Here is an 18,418-nt window from a genome sequence, read left to right as displayed (position 1 = left end):
TTATGAGGAAAAAAAAAGTTTACCTAGTTTTACCAGTAGGATCCTTGTAAGTCGTTTTTTCAAGCTTGACCCATTTTCCTTCTGAAATTATCTAAAAGGAGATCACATAGTAAGTTGGGGAAACTTGATTTTTACCTTTCTGTCAAATTTTCTTTAGGTGGCCTCCTCCTCTAATAATCATGCTTCTCTCCCAAATCACTATGGGCAGGTGTTTGGCTCAGAGCAAGTATTCAAAGTGATTTTTCTAAAGAGCAGATCTGCTTGGTTTCAAAGCTTTTAGGTTGTCAGGAGAGAGGTAGGATGAGTGGGGCAGGGTGTGGGGAGCGCAGGGAGGGCTTTTTGGGCTGCTCCTGCGGGTTTTTCCCCTGGTGTGGGTGCTAGCCTTGCAGGTACAGAACACACAGCAGTGGTCACACAGGAAAGCCCACAGTGGGGACACCAGGCCACTGATGGAGCTTCCTGCCATGACCCAGGATTGCTCGGTCAGGATGACGACTCTGACCTAAGGCTGAACAGTGTCACTGCACACATATAACAGGAGTCTCTTTCTTACTAGCCCATATACTACATCTTGCCATCAGCAACCTAAGAACAATCAGCAGATCTGTTCAGACAACATGGAAAGATTTTAAATAAAAAATATTGCCCAGAAAGGTATCATCCTCAGAGTTCCAATATGAAAGACTTAAAATTCAACCACTGCATTGATTCCTGCAAGCAGAAAACTTCTCAAAAATTGAAGTGAGTTGTTAACATATAGGATGTACATTAGCCCTAGGACTTGCTGGAATTTAGACTGTAATTAATAATTCAGATTTCCTTTTGCTCTTAAACTTAAATGTTGGGATCATATTAGCTCAGATGTGATAATTAAATATGAAATGCTTAAGTTCTAAAACCTACATATTGATTCTTTTATCTAGGAAAACTTTTAATAATTAATTAATAATTTTCTGCAAGAGCCAAAATACAAATACAGCTGCAATCTTGCTGATGTATGTAATTTAAGATACACTACTGCTCCATGGAAGAGCAAAAAGGGCCTTAGCCCTGAAAAGGGAGTAGAAAGAATGCTTAAAAACCTTCCAGATTGAGAAACAATCATTTGAAACAACGAATAATTAGAGCATTTTTCAAAATTCAGGTTTTTGTGGGAGAGGGGAAAGGAAGGTGAGAAGCAGGTTATACCTCCTCTGAAATAACACACTGTTTAGTATTCTGAGAATCTGCTGCTTCTTGGTTTTGCATTTCTGATCTTGTCAGTGTTTCCAGTCCTCAGGCACACGGTTCACTCTGCAAAACAATGAGACCTGTTTAGACAAAATGATTTTTCTAAAGTAAACATGTATCCATAAGCTACTGAAAAAATACCTAAATGGGCCCAGCATTATGTCTCAAGATGCCACCTGTGCTGCTGGCATACCATGTGGGTCTCAGTTCGTATCCTGGCTGCTCTACTTCCTATCCAGCTCCCTGTAAATGGCCTGCGGAAAGTAGTGGAAGATGGTCCAAGGGTCTGAAAGGTGTGGGCCACTGTCAATCACATGGGCGATCCAGGTGAAGCTCCTGGCTCCTGGCGTTGACTTGGCCTCCATGCTGGCCATTGTGACAGCTGGAATTTTTAAAAAAATTCTGCCTTTCAAAATAAGTATATCCAGGCCTGGCAAGATAATGTAGTGGCTACAGTCCTCGCCTTGCATGCGCCGGGATCCCATATGGGCACTGGTTCTAATCCCGGTGGCCCTGCTTCCCATCCAGCTCCCTGCTTGTGGCCTGGGAAAGCAGTCGAGGATGACCCAAAGCCTTGGGACCCTGCACCAGCGTGGGAGACCCGGAAGAAGCTCCTGGCTCCTGGCTTTGTACTGGCTCAGCTCCAGCTGTTGCAGCTGCTTGGGGAATGAACCATCAGATGGAAAATCTTCCTCTCTGTATAACTGACTTTGCAATAAAAATAAATAAATCTAAAACAAAACAAAATAAATGCATCCTGAAAAGGGGGTACTTAAATAGTCAAATAAATATTTTTTAAAAGATTTATTTTATTTTTATTGGAAAGTCAAATATACAGAGAGGAGTAGAGACAGAGAGGAAGATCTTCCATTAAACTGGTTCACTCCCCAAGCAGCCACAATGGCCGGAGCTGTGCCAATCCGAAGCCAGGAGCCCGCAGCCTCTTCTGGGTATATATATTTACTCAGTTGCTCACTCTGTGGTGCAGCCGGTTAAGCTGCTGCCTTTGATGCTAGCATTCCGTAAGAGCACTGGTTTGAGTCTTAGCTGTTCTAATTCCTGTACAGTTCCTTACTTACATGTTTGGAAAGATAACAGAGGATGGCCCAAATACTCGGGCTGGGAGAGACAGGAGGAGTTCCAGCCTCCTGGTCCTGGCCCGGCACAGCCCTAGCCTCCCAGCCATTTGAATGAACAAGCAGATGAAAAGATTCTCGTGGTCTTTCCCCCTCTCTGTCACTCTGCCTTCAAAATGAATCTTATTTATTCAAAGAATAAAATCAATGCAGTTTAAGATGCTATTTTTTTCTTGCTATTTCATTACTCTTTTCCAGGATCTTTTTATTTTAAATCATTCATTTTGAATCTTATTTATTCATTTCAAAGGCAGAGTGAGAGTGAGAACTTGTATTCACCATTTCTCTTCCTGAATGGATTGGAACAGTCAGATCCGGGTCAGGCCAAAGCCAGGAGCTGGGGATGCCATCCGGGTCTCCCACATGGAGGGCAGAGCCCATACACTTGGGCTATTGCCTGCTACTTTACAAGGCCCATTGGCAGGGAGCTAGATTAGAAGTGGAGCAGCTGGGACTTGAACCAGTGCTTTTATATATATATAAAATTTTGAATTTAGATATATATTATTTTGAATTTTTAATTATGTGGTACAATTTCATATAGGCTGGAATTCTCCCAAACTCCCACCCCCGACAGATTTTCCCCATTTTACCACAATAGTGTAGTCCTTCATAAGGAATCATAATTCTATTAGTCTCTTATGGTACAATGTCAGGCAGTCTAGAATCCTATTGTCTACACATGTCAAATAGTTTAATTGGGAATCTATCTTTCGTCTGAAATCAGGGATGCATGTTCCATTATTCCCCCACATCTGTATATGATAGACCCCAGTACTCCATCACTACATTCCCATAATTGAGAAGCCATGAAACCAAGTCAACAACTGGTATGAGTTAGAACAACCACAACAACATCAACAACAAATTACAGCACCATGAAGAAACACGCCACTGAGTAACCAACACATGAGTGACAAAAAGGAAATACATAAGTCTTTTGGGAAAAATGATGCCACCATGTAATCTGTGAGCCAGTGATGAATTCGACAAGAGAAAAAGAATTATTTGGAATAAACAAAACTGAGATAAAAAACATCAAAACACATTGGATACAGCCAAAAAGGCAAACAACCAACCAAAAAACAGTATGGATCGGATTGTTGAAGTTACACTTTCCATGTTGGTTTCCTTATATAAAAGAGAGCATATGATATTTGTTCTTTTGTGATTGACTCATTTCACTGAGCATTATGTTCTCTAGTTGGAACTACCTGGTTGTAAATGGTATAATTTCATTCTTCTTAATAGCTGAATAATATTCCATGGAGTAGATGTACCACAGTTTCTTTAACCACTCTTCTTTGGACACACATCTGGATTGTTTCCATGTCTTTGTTATTGTGGATTGTGCTGCTGCAAATATAGGATTACAGATCCCCTTCTCATATGCAGATTTCACTTCTATTGGGTATATTCCTAGGAGCGGGAGAGCTGGGTCATATGGCAGGTTTATTTGTAATTCTCCAAGCACTCTCCATACTGATTTCCACAGTGGTTGTACTAGCCTACACTCCCATCAGCAGAGAAGAAGGGTGCCTTTCTCCCCACATTCACACCAGCAGGAATTGTTAGCTGAGTTCTAAATGTAGGTCACTGGAGTCAGGTGGTACCTCAACAAGGTTTTCATTTGTATCTCTCTGAAGGCTAGGGAGCCTGAGCATCTTTTCATATATCTGTTAGCCATTTGAATCTGTTCTTTTGAGAAATATCTGTTCATTTCCTTTGCCCATTTTGTTACAGGGTTGATTTTTTTTTTTTTTTTTTTTTTTTTTGGTCCCTGGGTTTCGGAAGCTCTTTGTAAATCCTTGATATTAGTCCCCTATCTGTTGTGTAGTGTGCAAAAGTGTTCTCCCATTCTGTTGGTTGCTTCTTCACTTTGTTAATTGTTTCCTTTGCTGTACAGAAGCTTTTTAGTTTGAAGTAATCCCATTTGTTCATTTTGGCTTTGATTGCCTTTCCCTTTGAGAAGTCTTTCCCTGTTCCTGTATCTTGGAGTGTGTTTCCTATGTTTTCCTTTAGTAGTTTGATGGGTTTTGGGTGTAGATTTAGGTCCTTGATCCATTTAGAGCTAATTTACGTTTAATGTGACATGTGTGGGTATTGCTTCTTAATTCTGCAAGCTGTCCAGTTGTCCCAACAGCATTTGTTGAATAGTCCAGGAGTTTTGCCTGGATTGTTTTCACTTTTCTTGTCAAAGATTAGCTGACTGTACATGTGTGAGTTCCCTTCTGGTGTTTCTATTCTGTTTCACTGATTTTCTTCTCTGTTTTGATGACCACTGCTCTGTAGTATGTCTTGAGGTCTGGAATTGTGATTCCTCCAGCTTGATTTCTATTTTTTCAGGATGGCTTTGGCTATTCGTGGTCTTTTGTGATTCCAGATGAACTTTTATATCATGTTTTCTATTTCTGAGAAGAATGTTGTTGAGATATTAGGATTGCGTTGAATCTGTATATTGTTTTTGGTAATATGGTCATTTTGATAATGTTGATCCTGTCAATGCAGGAACATGGTAAGGTTGCCCATTTTTCAAGGTCTTCTTCTATTTCCTTTTAAAATGTTTTACAGTTTTGTCATAGAGGTTTTTTACATATTTAGTAAGCTTAATTCTTAGGTATTTAAGATTCCTTTCCTCTATTTTAAAGGGGACTGTACTTACAATTTCTTTCTCACTCATGGAATTATTTGTGTACACTAGTGCCATCGATTTGTGTTAATTTTGTAACCTGTTACTCTGCCAAAGTCTCTTAGTAGTTCCAATAGACTCTTGACTGAGTCTTTTGGTTCTCCTATGTAGAGAATCATGTCATCTGCAAATAGTGATAATTTCAGTTCCTCATTTCCAATTTGTATTCCTTTGATTTCTTTTTCTTGCCTAATAGCTCTGGCAAGGACTTCCAATACTATATTGAAGAGTAATGATGAGAGTGGACATCCCTGTCTAGTTCCAGATTTTAGTGGGAAGGCTTCCAATCTTTCCCCATTTAGCATGATGCTGGCATTGGGTTTTTCATAAATTGCTTTGATTGTGTTGTAGAATGTTCCTTCTATGCCTATCTTGCTTAGGGTTTTCAGCATGAAGTGGTGTCGGATTTTATCAACCGCCTTATCTGCATCTATTGAGAGGATCATGTGGTTTTTATTTTTCAGTTTATTGATGTGATGTATCACATTTATTGATTTACGAGTGTTGAACCATCCCTGCATGCCTGGGATGAATCCCACCTGGTCCGGGTGAACGATCTGCCTGATGTGCTGTTGGATTCTGTTGGCTAGTATTTTATTGATGATCTTTGCATCTATGTACACCAAAGATACCGGTCTGTACTTCTCTTTTTCTGTTGTTTCTCTATCTGGCTTTGGTATTAAGGTGATAGCTTCATAGAAAGAGTTTGGAAGGATTGCTTCTCTTTCTGTGTTTGGAAAAGCTTGTGTAGGATTGGGGTAAGTTCCTCTTGAAACGTTTGGTAGAATTCAGCAGTGAAGCCATCTGGTCTAGGACTTTTCTTGGTTGTGAGGGCTTTAATTACCGATTCAATCTCAGTGCATGTTACTGGTCTATTTAGATTATTAATTGCTTCTTGATTCAATTTTGGTGGATTGTATGTGTCCAAAAATCTATCCATCTCCTCTAGGTCTTCTGATTTGTTCGTATATAGTTGCTTGTAATAGTTCCTGATGATTTTTTTTTTTATTTCGAGCTATCTATTGTTATATCTCTTTTCTCACCTCTTTGGCTATTAATGTGTATTTTCTCCCTCCTTTTTTTGATTAGTTGGGTTAGTGGGGAGTTAATTTTGTTGATTTTCTCGAAGAAACAGCTTTTTGATTCATTGACCTTATGTATAGTTCTCTTGGTTTATTTCCTCCCTTATTTTGATTTCTTTTTTCCTACTAATCTTGGGGTTGTTTTGCTGTTGCTTTTCTAGTTCCTTCAGCTGTAAGGTTAACTGATTTACTTGGTGCTTTTCTTGTTTCTTGACAAGCACTGATTGAAATGAACTTTCCTCTTAGCACCGCCTTGATGTGTCCCACAAGTTTTGATATGTTGTGTTGATGACTTCATTTGTTTCAAGCAATTTTTAAATTTCCCCTTTGATTTCCTCTCTAAGCCATTGTTCATTTAGCAATATATTATTCAGTTTCCATGTGTTTACAAGTCTTCCTTGGTGTTTTTACTTGGTCTCCAGCTTCACTCCTTGATCATGTGAGAAGATGCATGGTATGATTTTGACTTTTTAAAATTTTGCTGAGGCTTGTTTTGTGGTCTATAATTTTCTCGATGTCTTCCTCGGTTAACTCTGAGGGTGGGCGAAGCTTTTGCTCCTTTGCTGGAGAGTCTTCAGAAACATTCATAGTGCCTTTGTCTTTTATCTTTTGTGGTTGCCGTTCTGGTTGATGGAATCTTCTCTGAGATGTACTACCTACAGGTCTACAAATTGATTTTTATGTTCAATCAGTGCCCTGGATTCAGAAAACACAATTGTCCTGAATAATTGCTTTTGTAGGCAGCACTGATCTTGTTGACCCCTGCTGGCCGATAAGTCTTAGTGCCTCCTGGAGTTATTTTGTGGCGTACCTCGGTGGCTTGCCAGGTTTGTTTTTTTTTTTTTTTCCTGTGGAGCCTGTGCAGTGCTCTAAAATGGAGGTGATTTTGTTCCCAGCTTAGTTCTTAGGCAGCTCAGCTGTCTTCCCTTCAGTCTAACAGTACCTGGTCCCATGACACTGATATCTGAGTGCTGGAATTAGTGCATGCACAGTTTACCACTCCTCCTCTTGCAGTTTATGAATGTTCAGAGCTCTCGGCTCTCTGTCCAAGATAGCACCCGTAGGGGCACCAACAAGATCAGGGGCTGTTGATTGTCAGCTCCAGGGACCACACAGACCCTGTAGGCTGCAAGGCTGGTGCTGTGGGTTCAGCTCAGTGCAAATAGCTAGTAATAAGCCCACCCTAGACCTTCACTTGAGATCCACCCTTGCTGCCCTGCTACCCGAGATGGCGCCAGGCGTGACGCTGCTGGAGAATTGCAGCTGCTGGCTTTCAGCTCCAGGGACCACACAGACCCTGCAGGGAGTGAAGATGGTGCTGCCCTCCCCACTGGATCAGTTCCATGTGCTCAGCTAGAAACGAGCCTCCTTTGTGCCGCTCCATCAACTCCATGCTCAGCCTCTCCACAAAAGACAGCGCCCTGAGTCTCGTACTCTTTTTCCGCCTGTGACTGGCCCAAGTCACCCAGTGTGACTGGCAGGTCCCAGACTGCACTCACCTCCCGAGCTCCCCATGTGGACCCAGGCTCCCACTTGGCTATCACAAGAGCTGTGTGGAAGCCACTGCTGGATGTCTGGCTGGCGCTAGAAACGGATCACCGGAATCTGAGTTGCCACTCGCCGACTGCTGGTGGGTTTTTCTGTCCACTGCAACATTGCTCTGCCACCGCTGCAGCTTCCCTGTGTCCAGGGAGTCTCCAGGTACCCTCTGCTTATTGCCTGACCCCAATATTTTCCCTGCAATCTGCTTCTTGTACTTCACCCTATCTAAAGTTTCTCTGTCTTATCAAACATGTCTGTACTCTATGCCGCCATCTTGCCTCTGAACCAGTGCTTTTATCTTTGATGCTGGTATCATAAGTTGCAGCTTAACCTCACTGCATACAACACCAGCTCCCGTCATTAGCATTTTTGTTTCCAAATCCCAATGTCTGCTTGGGGACACAGCAGGATGACTGTATATCACTGTCCATGCTCACCCTCCCCCGGCCCCCGTGACTGTCCCTTATCAATCTTTTACAGACAAGCTTTTTACAGAGCTGTTAGTGCTTGCTATTCAACCCCTAGGTTATGCTCTACCCGTTGTATTTTTTTTAAAGGCTTTTTTTTTTGTAAAGGCAGATTTATAGAGAGGAGAGAAGGGGAGAAAGCTCCTACATCTGTTGGTTCACTCCCTGAATGGCTGCAATGACTGGAACTGAGCCTATCTGAAACTAGGAGCCAGGAGCTTCTTCTGGGATTCCCATGTGGTTGTCAGGGTTCAAGGACTTGAGCCATCTTCAACAGTTTTCCCAGGAAATGAACAGAGAGCTGGATCAGAAGTGGAGCAGCTGGTACTCAAACTGATGCCCATTTGGGATACCGTTGCTACAGGCAGAGGCTTAGCTACTACACCAGGGTGCTGGCACCTCTACTCACTCTTTAATGTGCAGGTGAGCTTTGGGAAATTACTGGATCTGGTTCTGCCAAGACAACCACAGGTGGAACTTGAAGTTCAACAAATCTATAGCAATTAATTTTTAAACTGGCAAGTTTGTATGACCCACAGATGAGATTACAAATATCTAAATGATCCTTGGCAGAGAAAAGGTCCCCTACCTCTGCAGAAACCATAGTACATGGACTTATCACGTTACTCATTTGAAAGCAAAGTTCATTGGCACAAAACACATTTAGAGTGTCATACGAAAAAGGCAGGTGTGGAGCACCCTGGCCTTCTCATTGGTGACTTATTCCACCAGTTTTGAACCCTGTTTATCCAAATTTCCTTCCTAGACTTGCAAGTGACTGGTCATCAGTCTGCAGACAGAATTACAGGTCGGACAGTCAGAGGTCTTACTGCCGGTGCTGGGGAGACCTGAAACTCTTGGGATTCCGATCCTATTTCTTCTCTGTGTCTTGTTTTCTTTCCTGGCAGTCTGTGGCCGGGTCAGGTCACAGGCACAAGGTGAACTGAGAAGGCCACACCTTACGGGAGCTTCTCATGAACAACTTCACTGGTTAATTTTTTCCCTTCCATTTTCTATTCTTTTCTAAACAACTGTTTGTAGCTGCTGGAAGGATTCTGTGGCTGTTTCCAATCCTATTTTGTAGTTCCTTATTATTTTACATTTCTCCAGGGCTACTCTCACTTTTTCCTACTCTTCAATCCCATTGTTGCCAGTCCATACACAGGGAGCTGTATTGGAAATGGAGTAGCCAGGACTTGAACTGGTGCCCATATGGGATATCAGTGCCACAGACAGAAGCTTACTTGACTATGTCATGGCAGCAACCTCAAAACCTACATTCTTAATAAGACACTACATTCTTAATAATACTCTTTGAAAGTATTCCCAGATGATAATCTATTAGGAAGACTTTTAACTGACATTGGTTGAGACAGTTTACATTATCATATGTAATCAAACTTCATGCTGACATAGTGGCAAACCAACCAAAGGCAGAGAACCAGTGTTCAGCTGCCTGTCTCTTCTTGCATGCTCCACATCCAGATAACAGAACTTCTCTCAGATTTTTATCTTCTAGAGATCCATTCCCTTCTGTTAATAATACACATCAGAGAGGGAAAACGCCTGCTGCAAGGCAAGCTTTTAATTCAACCACACTGCAGAAATTAACTTCAAGACCTCCAAGCAGCCCCACTTAGTACACAAAACCATCTGCCTAGAATGGACTTTAAAATGCTTTGATTAAACCTCTGCTGCCTGTTTAAACCTGGCCCTTTAGTACTAATGAGCTTTTCTGTGCACACACATTTTTGAAACAGCAGGACACTGTGGCCTTCAAAAGGCCTAGCAAAAGGTACAGAAGAAGCAGATACGGCCTCCAGGAAAACATACTCACGTGGTATTCATAGGGACTCCAGGCAAACTGGTCTGGAGAACGTAAGAAGAGTAGAGTGGCCTTCTTCCCATCCCACTATTACGTAAGGGGGCAGCCTAGCTCCTCTGAGTTACTTAAGACCTTAAGGTATCTGCCAGGGCCCCTTAATTACTTCTCTCAGATTTCCAAAGGGATTGCTGTCTGCCTAACAGAGAGAAAGTACCACTCTTCACATCACCATGTCAGTTAAGTTCAAAGAGTGAAAGGATTGAGGAGCAGGCGCTTAGCTTAGGTTTGCCGCATGTAGTCCCCAGGTCACAGATCTCTGCCTGTTTGCCCATTCCTTCATGGCCCCTGCCAAGGGAGTCCTGGCGGCTCTGAGGGCAGGAAGGTCCTGCGCACACGTGTGCCTTCGGCTTGGGACGGCTAGGCAAGTCTGCGTCCAGGGAGAGGGGCTGTGTCCCAACACGGCCGGGATTGCAGGCTCCGTATGCTGACAACAGCTTCCGGTCAAGGCAGAGCCTTGGTGGCCTTGGGGATGCTGCCAGTAACTGGGTCTGTGCCACCTGCAGGGGAGGTTTGGATGACATTCCTGCTTCCCCTGTGATGCGTGGCTCAGACCGACCCAGTACATGGGAGCTGTGTCTGTGCCTCTTACCCCTCCCATTCTACCTGTGTCAAAAACAAAGGAGGGAAAAAAAAATCTAAGGAGTAATCCTCAGTCAGCACATTAAGCTCCAAAAGTCTTTCTTAAAGACTGTATTAAAATTCACCTAGGCTTTAATGTGAGAGAGTTGGGGGGAGGAATAAAACCATATTAGACACATATATTAAAAAGAAGGGAGAGGGGCTAAGCAGGACAGGGTTTCCTTAAGCTAATTTCTCAGACTAAATGCAGCCCCAGAGGGATGCAAGATTCTACAGCAAACTACCAAGAGCATAAACAGTTTTTAAAGTGACTAACAAGTGATTGCAAAAGCATACTCAAGAGTCCCCAGATTTTTCATAACCATAAAAGTGTCTCAGAAACAGCACTGAAACATTTCAGAGAAGTGCTTTGTTTTGCACCCTTTCAAGGACAGAAACCAGAGCGATGCCATCAACGGGAGCGCCTGCAGGCAGGGTGCTGTATAAGTTCCAGGCTGTACACACCCTGCTGTCTCCATCACTGTGACATAGCTTTGCTAAATGGACTCAACATTATCTCAAGGTTTGAAATCAAAGTTTAATATGAATGTTACCCATTTCATTCACTAGAATTTAACAGCCCTCAAATTGCCAATATGTGTAGGCTGATTAAAAATATGTATACAACCTTGTGACATGTTCTACAATTTTATTGAGAACTGCCATTAACCCTCAAAGTTATAACTGTGTGAATTCACATAATCTATTTTAGCTCAGTCCAGCTGGGACACTGAAGGTCTGTGATGGGCAGATGCGTAATCTCCCAGGCCAGTGAGGGCCTCAGTGAGGGGAAATGGCACACGATTTTTAGGATTCCTGCACAGACACTGGCAGAAGTCTGGAAATGCCTGAGTTATAGACCAACCTTTATGCCCCACCTTGGGCATTCAACATTTAGCTGGTTACTCAGAAGGGCAAAAGCCTGTCATAGAGAGCACAAGATGAGGGCCAGATCGCAACCTCCTGGGAGGCAAGGGGGAAAATGGCTGTGACTTTTGAAAGGTAGTTTGATACTAAGCTATAACTTAGAGAGCAAGAAAGCAAGCACAACATTCCAACTAGAATGAACCATATGAACAAAGGGAGGGACTCCAAATGGGCAAGGTTGGGAAATGGGAGGGTTGGGCAATTTCTTTGGTTCACAACCTCTATGTCCCTGCATCCTCCACCACCCAAGAAATCTTTGTGCGAAAGGGCATGTGCACATTCAGCTGGGTCCCTGAATTCAAGGGAGAGGACAGCACAAAATCATAAGTGTCATGCCACAACCTCATTGCTGTGTATGTATGGGGGTTAAGCAACAAGTACAACACTCTACTGAAGGGAAGGAACAGAGTGATTAATTTTCACAAACTTGGATATTTTGGTATTGAAATAACTGGGTCTGAGTGAAGTGAGAGTGAACAATCAAAAAGTTAAATTGAGGGGCCCACTGTGATGGCCCAGTGGCTAAAACCCTTGCGTTGTAAGCACCAGGATCCCATATAGGCACTGGTTCATGGCCCAGCTGCTCCACTTCTTCCTCCAACTCCCTGCTTGTGGCCTGGGAAAGCAGTAGAGGACAGCCGAAAGCCTTGGGAACCTGAATCCATGTGGGAGAACCGGAAGAAGCTCCTGGCTTTGGACTGGTTCAGCTCGACCACTGCAGCCACTTTGGAGTGAACCAGCAGATGGAGGATCTTTCTCTCTATAAATCTGCCTTTCCAAGAAAAATAAATATATCTTTTCTTTAAATTAAAAAAAAAAATAAGTTGTTAAACTGAGAACTGACACACTAGGCTGTCAGTTGAGTCTACTCAGTCTCATTATCCAAGAATCAGCATATCTTGAATGCCTTCCAGCTGCTGAAGTGAGATGGAAAACAAGACAAGACATTCTGTTGGTAGGTAAGGCTCTCCCTGATAAAATCTGAGTATTGTACACAACCACAAACCAAGAAATGTGGCCAAATAAAGGCGCAGGAAATCCAATCAGAAGCAAGAGTGAGGCAGTTAGAACAATTTAAAAGTTAAAAAGAGGGCCCTGTGCCATTGCCTAGTGGCTAAAGTCCTCATCTTGCATGTGCAGGATCCCATATGGGCACCGGATTGTGTCCCAGCTGCTCCAGTTCCCATCCAGTTCCCATCCAGTTCCCTGCTTGTGGCCTGGGAAAGCAGTTGAGGACAGTCCAAATCCTCGAGATCCTGTACCCATGTGGGAGACCCAGAAGAAGCTCCTGGCTCCTGGCTTTGGAAGGGTTCAGCTCTGGTTCTTGTGGTCACTTGAGGAGTGAACCAGCAGATAACTCTTTCTCTCTGTCTCTCCTTCTCTCTGTAAATCTGCCTTTCCAAGAAAAATAAATCTTTAAAAAAAAATTCGCCAATGGGTAATGTGAATGGGTTCAGTCTGGTCTACCCTCCAACCCTGCCAAATGTATGCTGGGTATCTTTCTCTGGCCTGATCTGGGTTGCTCCCTATCATGGTTCTTGAGCTCACCTGTAGGGACTGTGTCCCGACAGAGGAGTTTCCTAGGCTCCTCCATCATAACCTCTCCCTATGCCAGATCTTTTGCATACTGGTGGGTCCATGGGCAAGGCCACTTTGCTAGCCTTCAATCCATTCCAGTACTTACTGTTGGATGTTTCACCCCAGCCAAGGCTTGTCCATACCCAGACACTGCTCACACATGGCTCAGTAGGGGCAGAGACCCAGCCTAGTCCATTCTACATCTACTCTGGTTCTCCAGAGCACCAGGTGGTGCTGGAGTCTAGCCTGGCCTGGTGCGCCCAGTCCCAGTCCACACTTGTGCCTAGGGAGATTGCAGCCATATCCAGACCAGAATGCAGCCTCCACTCTGGCCCCTGCACTCTCCCTTCGGGACCCAAACCCAGCAAGGGTGTACTCTCACAGCTCCCCATCCAAGCCTATTCCCAGCCCTAGATTGCGTGCGTGCCAGTGGTTGCTCTGACCCAGTTGGCTTAGCCCCTCACCTGTCTCAGCCTTTGCCTTTGATTCTGTAAGCTAGTATCCCTGACTTATGCAGACCAGTCGGTGTAGGAATCTAGTTTGGCATGACATGTGCTCCTTCCTGGTTTCTGTTCTTTCTTGTGAATTGAGGTTTGCTTGGCCTTGCCTGGTCTACCCCTTTCCAGTTGCAGCTCAACCCACCCCACATCTTATTTTAGGATGCACATTTGGGTGCTGCTGCCTCGACCTGCCCAGACTGTTGTCGGTTTCTTTACCTGTAAGTGATGGAAGGTTCCATGGTCACACTTGGCTCAGCCCATTACCACCTCAGCTCACGAGCCAACCTGCGGGACTTGTATTTCCACAGGGTTGGACTCACACTTCCCCCACAGAGTCTACACCCGGACCTAGTTCTCTTGTGTGCTGGTTAGTGTCTTGACCAGTGTGACCAGTCTACTATTCCACCACCCAGTCAGGTTATGGTACCTATCCCAGAACAAGCCCCCATCCATAGCTTTGGTGTGGACTGCTGTGTGGCAGTCAGTGATGCTCTATGCTAACAGCCCATCTCAGGATTCCCGTTTGGGCTGGTGAATTAGTCTGGCCCAAATAGATCTTATGGACACTCTCCTCCAAACCATCAGATCTCAGTCTCCAAGTTTACCCGAAAGTTTCATGACCCCGTTACTGGGAGTCACCCAGACTTCATCTCTCACCTACACTAACACTGGCTTTATTCATGGGTGTCCCTAGGCAGCAATTACATATCCTAAAAAACCCAGAGCTCGCCGCCGGGTGGCCAGCAGGCCCAAAGCAGAGGACTCAGTCACCGCCTGTTGGCAGTGCCTTTGGCCTGAGTCCAAAGCTTTGGGTCCAGCCTGGCTGGGGGACCCCCCACAAATGCTACCCTGCAGGGAGCTGCAGTTTCCCCAAACGCAAGGCCCGAACCCCTCCCAAACTTGTCCTGCTGCAAGATGTGCAAATCTGAGCACCAGAATAGAGTGTGGGTCACGCTGGGTTCAGTCACAACACAAACCAGTGCATATTAAAGAATGCCAAGGTAGGGTGAGCCGTACCAGATGTGGTTGCAGTGCCCAAACAGCACATGTGAGAACCGTGGGGGGAGGCAGCAAAGTCATCAGGGGGAATGTGGAGGGCTCCCCTGCTGGATAACCACTCCCACTGGAGAGCATGAGTTGGAATTGGGGCAGACCAGACTAGGCAGGGCTACAACACCTGTGTGCCTCATGTGGACTAGATCAGGGAACGGCCAGGTTGGGCTGACTGTTCTGACTGGTGCAAGCAAAAATAGAGTGGGTAAGGGTTGGCTAGCCTTTGCCGTAGCATCACTTGGCAGAGGCTGGCACTGGGGGCTTAATTTTCCTGTTAAACTCCAGAACCACCTGGAGAGTGCATAATCCGGGAGTGGGAGTGGCCTAGTAGGGAGATAGTGGGCACCTCCTTCTTAGGTTACCACTCCCACTGGAGAATACGAACACCAGGACAAGGGTTGGGGTGGCTAGACAGAAAGGCACCTGCCAGCATGTGTGTGGGCTGGATAGTAGCGTTGGGTGGGTTGAACTAGGCTTCAATGCCCATTCATATGTATAAGAGCTAAATGGGATGTGGGACAGACTGAATAAGCCTGCCGCACATACTGGCATGCATGAGAACCAGGGTAAGAGGCAGGCTTGGTAGGGGTTATAGGGATTCGCCCCAAACTAGGCTGCAGCTCCCAATGGTTTGTGTGAGGGCTGAGCATGAAGTGGGCAGGATCGGGCTGGACTACAACACTCATCGGTTCACGTGGAAGACAGGACTAGAAACAGAACTGACGCAGCAATTGCAATGACCAGCATGTGCATAAGCTGATTGGGACAACGGCCTGTGCCAGACCCTGTACTGACAAGCACACACAAGAATCAGGTCACCTTCAAGAATGGGATCACCTCAGATGAAGTTTCTTTGGAGATCCCTCCAACTGATCCCTCCAACTGAATTCTGCTGATCTCAGAATTCCAACCATGTAGAGACTAGGTCAGCCAGTGGATTCTGAAGAGATTTCATCGTGATTGGAACGGCGAGACTGGCAGCAATTTAGAATTGTTGAACTATCAAGACTGCTTGAGCAGGACCCTCAGAGCATGCCCCACATCGGGGAACACGGATGGGTGGGAAGCTGGGTGGGGCTTCTCCCTTTGTTTCTCCACTCACCCCAGATACAAGGAAAACAATGATATTAATGTGGAAACAATCGTCTTACCCACTTTCCTGTAGCCCTTGACCCTTTGTACCATAATCAACTATAATCAATAATAAGTAAGATTATTAAAAAAAAAAAAAACCAAACTTGAACCGAGAGAGTAATATGCATTCTAGCCGAAAGTAAGTAGACTGGATCAATGTTTTGCAGAAACAATTCACTTATGACCGCACAGGTACCATCAGGCAGCCAATCAGGAAAGCCTATGTTCAGTCAGAATAATTACACAGAAAAGCCATTGATTTATGCGGAATACAGAAGCAAAAAATCAGCAAAGTTGTGCTGAATATTTCTGGTTGTAATCATCACACTTAAGTATTTTCTGTAAAGACTTTTTTTCTTTTAAATACTGGAAAGGCAGATTTACAGAGAGGAGAGACTGAAAAGGCTTCCGTCCTCTGGGTAACTCCCAAGTGGCCACAGTGGCGGGAGTGCCAATCTGAAGCCGGGAGTCTCTTCTGGGTCTCTCACGTGGGTGTAGGGTCCCTAGGCTTTGGACCGTCCTCCATTGCTTTCCTAGACCGTGAGCTGGTTGGCAAGAGGAGCTGTCGGGCCGCGAATCAATGCCCATATGGGATGCTGGCACGTACAAGATAAGGATTTAACCATAGAGCTATCATGCCGAGCCCTCATACCTATTTTTGCGACTTTGAGAGCCGGTTTGTAGGTTCTAGCAGAGGAGCGCTGCTACTCTATTCCCTTGACTGAAGACCGGTTCTCCGCTAATGGGGATGGTCATCCTCTTTGAGTGCGCAGCTTTGGGAGGAACACACATGGAGCGGTGAGAGAGGAAGGGGACACCCACCTAGCCAGCCAGATGGGCTGAATCAACCCTGGTGAACAGTGGGGTTGCAGCCGGATCGTCCTCATATCCTTGCACCTCCACTATGAAAAAGATATCTTTCCGAAACGCGCGGCTAACTAACCACTTAGCCCGTAAGATTTCCGAGAGAAAAAAAATAAACGGACATGACGCAGGGAAGTGGGTTTACAATTCCAAATGAACGGCATATCCTGCTTTTCATGCTACTGAACTGTTTTTTAAAGAGCCTGGTTTCTGGGTCTCACAGCGGCTTCTGGTTTTCAGATGGTCGGTGACAGCGCGCCGTGAGAGGCAGAAGCCGGCGATCTAGTGCGCCTCTGGACACTGGTGACCGGGATGCCTTGCAGCTAGGGACACCTCATTCATGTAAAGAAACCAAACCCAACTTGAATGTTATAGGGATGGGAAAAGAGCGGAGTGCAGAAAATGAACCATGTTGTGCCATTTGGTTAGGGTTTCCCCCTCGACTCAGGATGCCACCAATGCTGGGACATGGATCTCCATCTGGTTGTGTTGGTGCAGGCTGACTTTGCCGGGGCCCCACTAAAGGAACTTGACGCGCAGAAACAACTTTCCCGATTCCTCTGTCTCTCCAATTTACCTCTCCTTTCTGTTTTAAATGTCCCAAGATCCCCCACCTTCCTCTACCCCCCACACCCCAGCCCCTCCCCGGCTCATGCAGCTGGGATCCCTTCCCTCTCTCATCCCCGTCACCCACGCACGAACGGGGAAAAGGAGTCATTCTCCCTGCAGATGTCTCCATCGCTGGCGTGGGGCTTCGTTCCTCCAGCAGCCCCCCTCCCCCAGGCGCTCCCCTGCTCGCACGCTCCCCGGGAGACCCGCGCGCCGCTGCCTGCACCCAGGTGTGCCACACCACCCAGACGGGCAGGCTCCCTCCTGGCCCCCAGGGAGGCTCGGAAGGGCCGTTACCTGCTCAGAGGTGTGAGGTGCAGGAGGGAAGGACGAGCCAGAGAGGCAGACTTCTCAGAGCGCACGCTGCTACCGAGACTGGACACTCGGGCGCCTCTCGCTGGGGAACCGAGATTTGAGCGCGCCCTCCTCCCGGCACCCGTAGAACCCTCGCCGCCACCGCCCTCTGGCCGCTCACGGCAGATGATTACCTTCCGGGTGAGGGCAGGTGTGCGCCTGCAGAGCCGTACGCTGCTGCGAGTTTCTTGCTGTACGCTTCGCTAAGCGTCTCTGGAGACGCACAGTCTGTGTGTGTTCACTAGGTGTACCCCGCTCCCCACTTAGTATTCTCCATCTCCGCGTCTTTTTTTTTCCGCCTTCTAGAAACGGAGACCGGAAACGTCCTTGAGCCTAAACCGCCCGGCGGCACTTCCGGCGGCGGGTCTCCCAGGGTTCCGGGAGAGAGGTGGCCGCAGAGGGGTGCAAAGGGGCAGCGGGCCGCGGCGGCTGGAGGATGAAGAAGGAGCAGGTGCTGCACTGTCAGTTCTCCGCGTGGTACCCGCTCTTCCGAAGCCTGACTATCAAGAGGTGAGGCGCGGACGGGCCTTGCCGGGCAGGTGCAGCGTGCGGGTGCGTCCTGTGAGCCTCCCAAACGGGCCTCAGGGCGGCGGGCTGGGAGCCGCCGTGTCGCGACGCCCACCCCCAGGCTGGTGTTGCGGGCAGGGAGGTCGATGAAGCCGGTCAGTACTCCCCGAGCGTTTCCTGTGGAGAGTGGGAAACGCGAAGGTCGCGGTGGATGCGGCCAAGTGGACACCTGCGAGGCCGGCA

At 46.2% G+C, this 18,418-nt stretch overlaps 2 protein-coding genes across 2 annotated transcripts in view; one reads left to right on the top strand and one right to left on the bottom strand.

Annotated features, from left to right (window-relative positions):
• NUDT5 (nudix hydrolase 5) overlaps positions 1-17,697 on the bottom strand; it is a 30,660-nt gene extending 12,963 nt beyond the window's left edge. The window contains exons 1-3 of the mRNA XM_004578462.3: positions 17,612-17,697; positions 1,189-1,293; positions 24-91 (exon numbers count right to left, since the gene is read on the bottom strand). Coding sequence (XP_004578519.1) covers positions 24-91; positions 1,189-1,248 — 128 coding nt within the window. The 5' untranslated portion in view covers positions 1,249-1,293; positions 17,612-17,697. The remainder of the gene's footprint in view (positions 1-23; positions 92-1,188; positions 1,294-17,611) is intronic.
• Positions 17,698-17,742: 45 nt separating this feature from the next.
• The window catches only part of CDC123 (cell division cycle 123), a 60,793-nt gene continuing 60,117 nt past the window's right edge, over positions 17,743-18,418 (top strand). Inside the window, exons 1-2 of the mRNA XM_004578465.3 lie at positions 17,743-17,861; positions 17,975-18,178. Coding sequence (XP_004578522.2) covers positions 18,105-18,178 — 74 coding nt within the window. The 5' untranslated portion in view covers positions 17,743-17,861; positions 17,975-18,104. The remainder of the gene's footprint in view (positions 17,862-17,974; positions 18,179-18,418) is intronic.

The sequence above is a fragment of the Ochotona princeps genome, chromosome 10, assembly GCF_030435755.1.
Source record: "Ochotona princeps isolate mOchPri1 chromosome 10, mOchPri1.hap1, whole genome shotgun sequence".
Lineage (NCBI taxonomy): Eukaryota > Metazoa > Chordata > Mammalia > Lagomorpha > Ochotonidae > Ochotona > Ochotona princeps.
The sequence above is the reverse complement of the archived record's forward strand: the minus strand, read 5'-3'. Positions and strand labels throughout refer to the sequence as shown.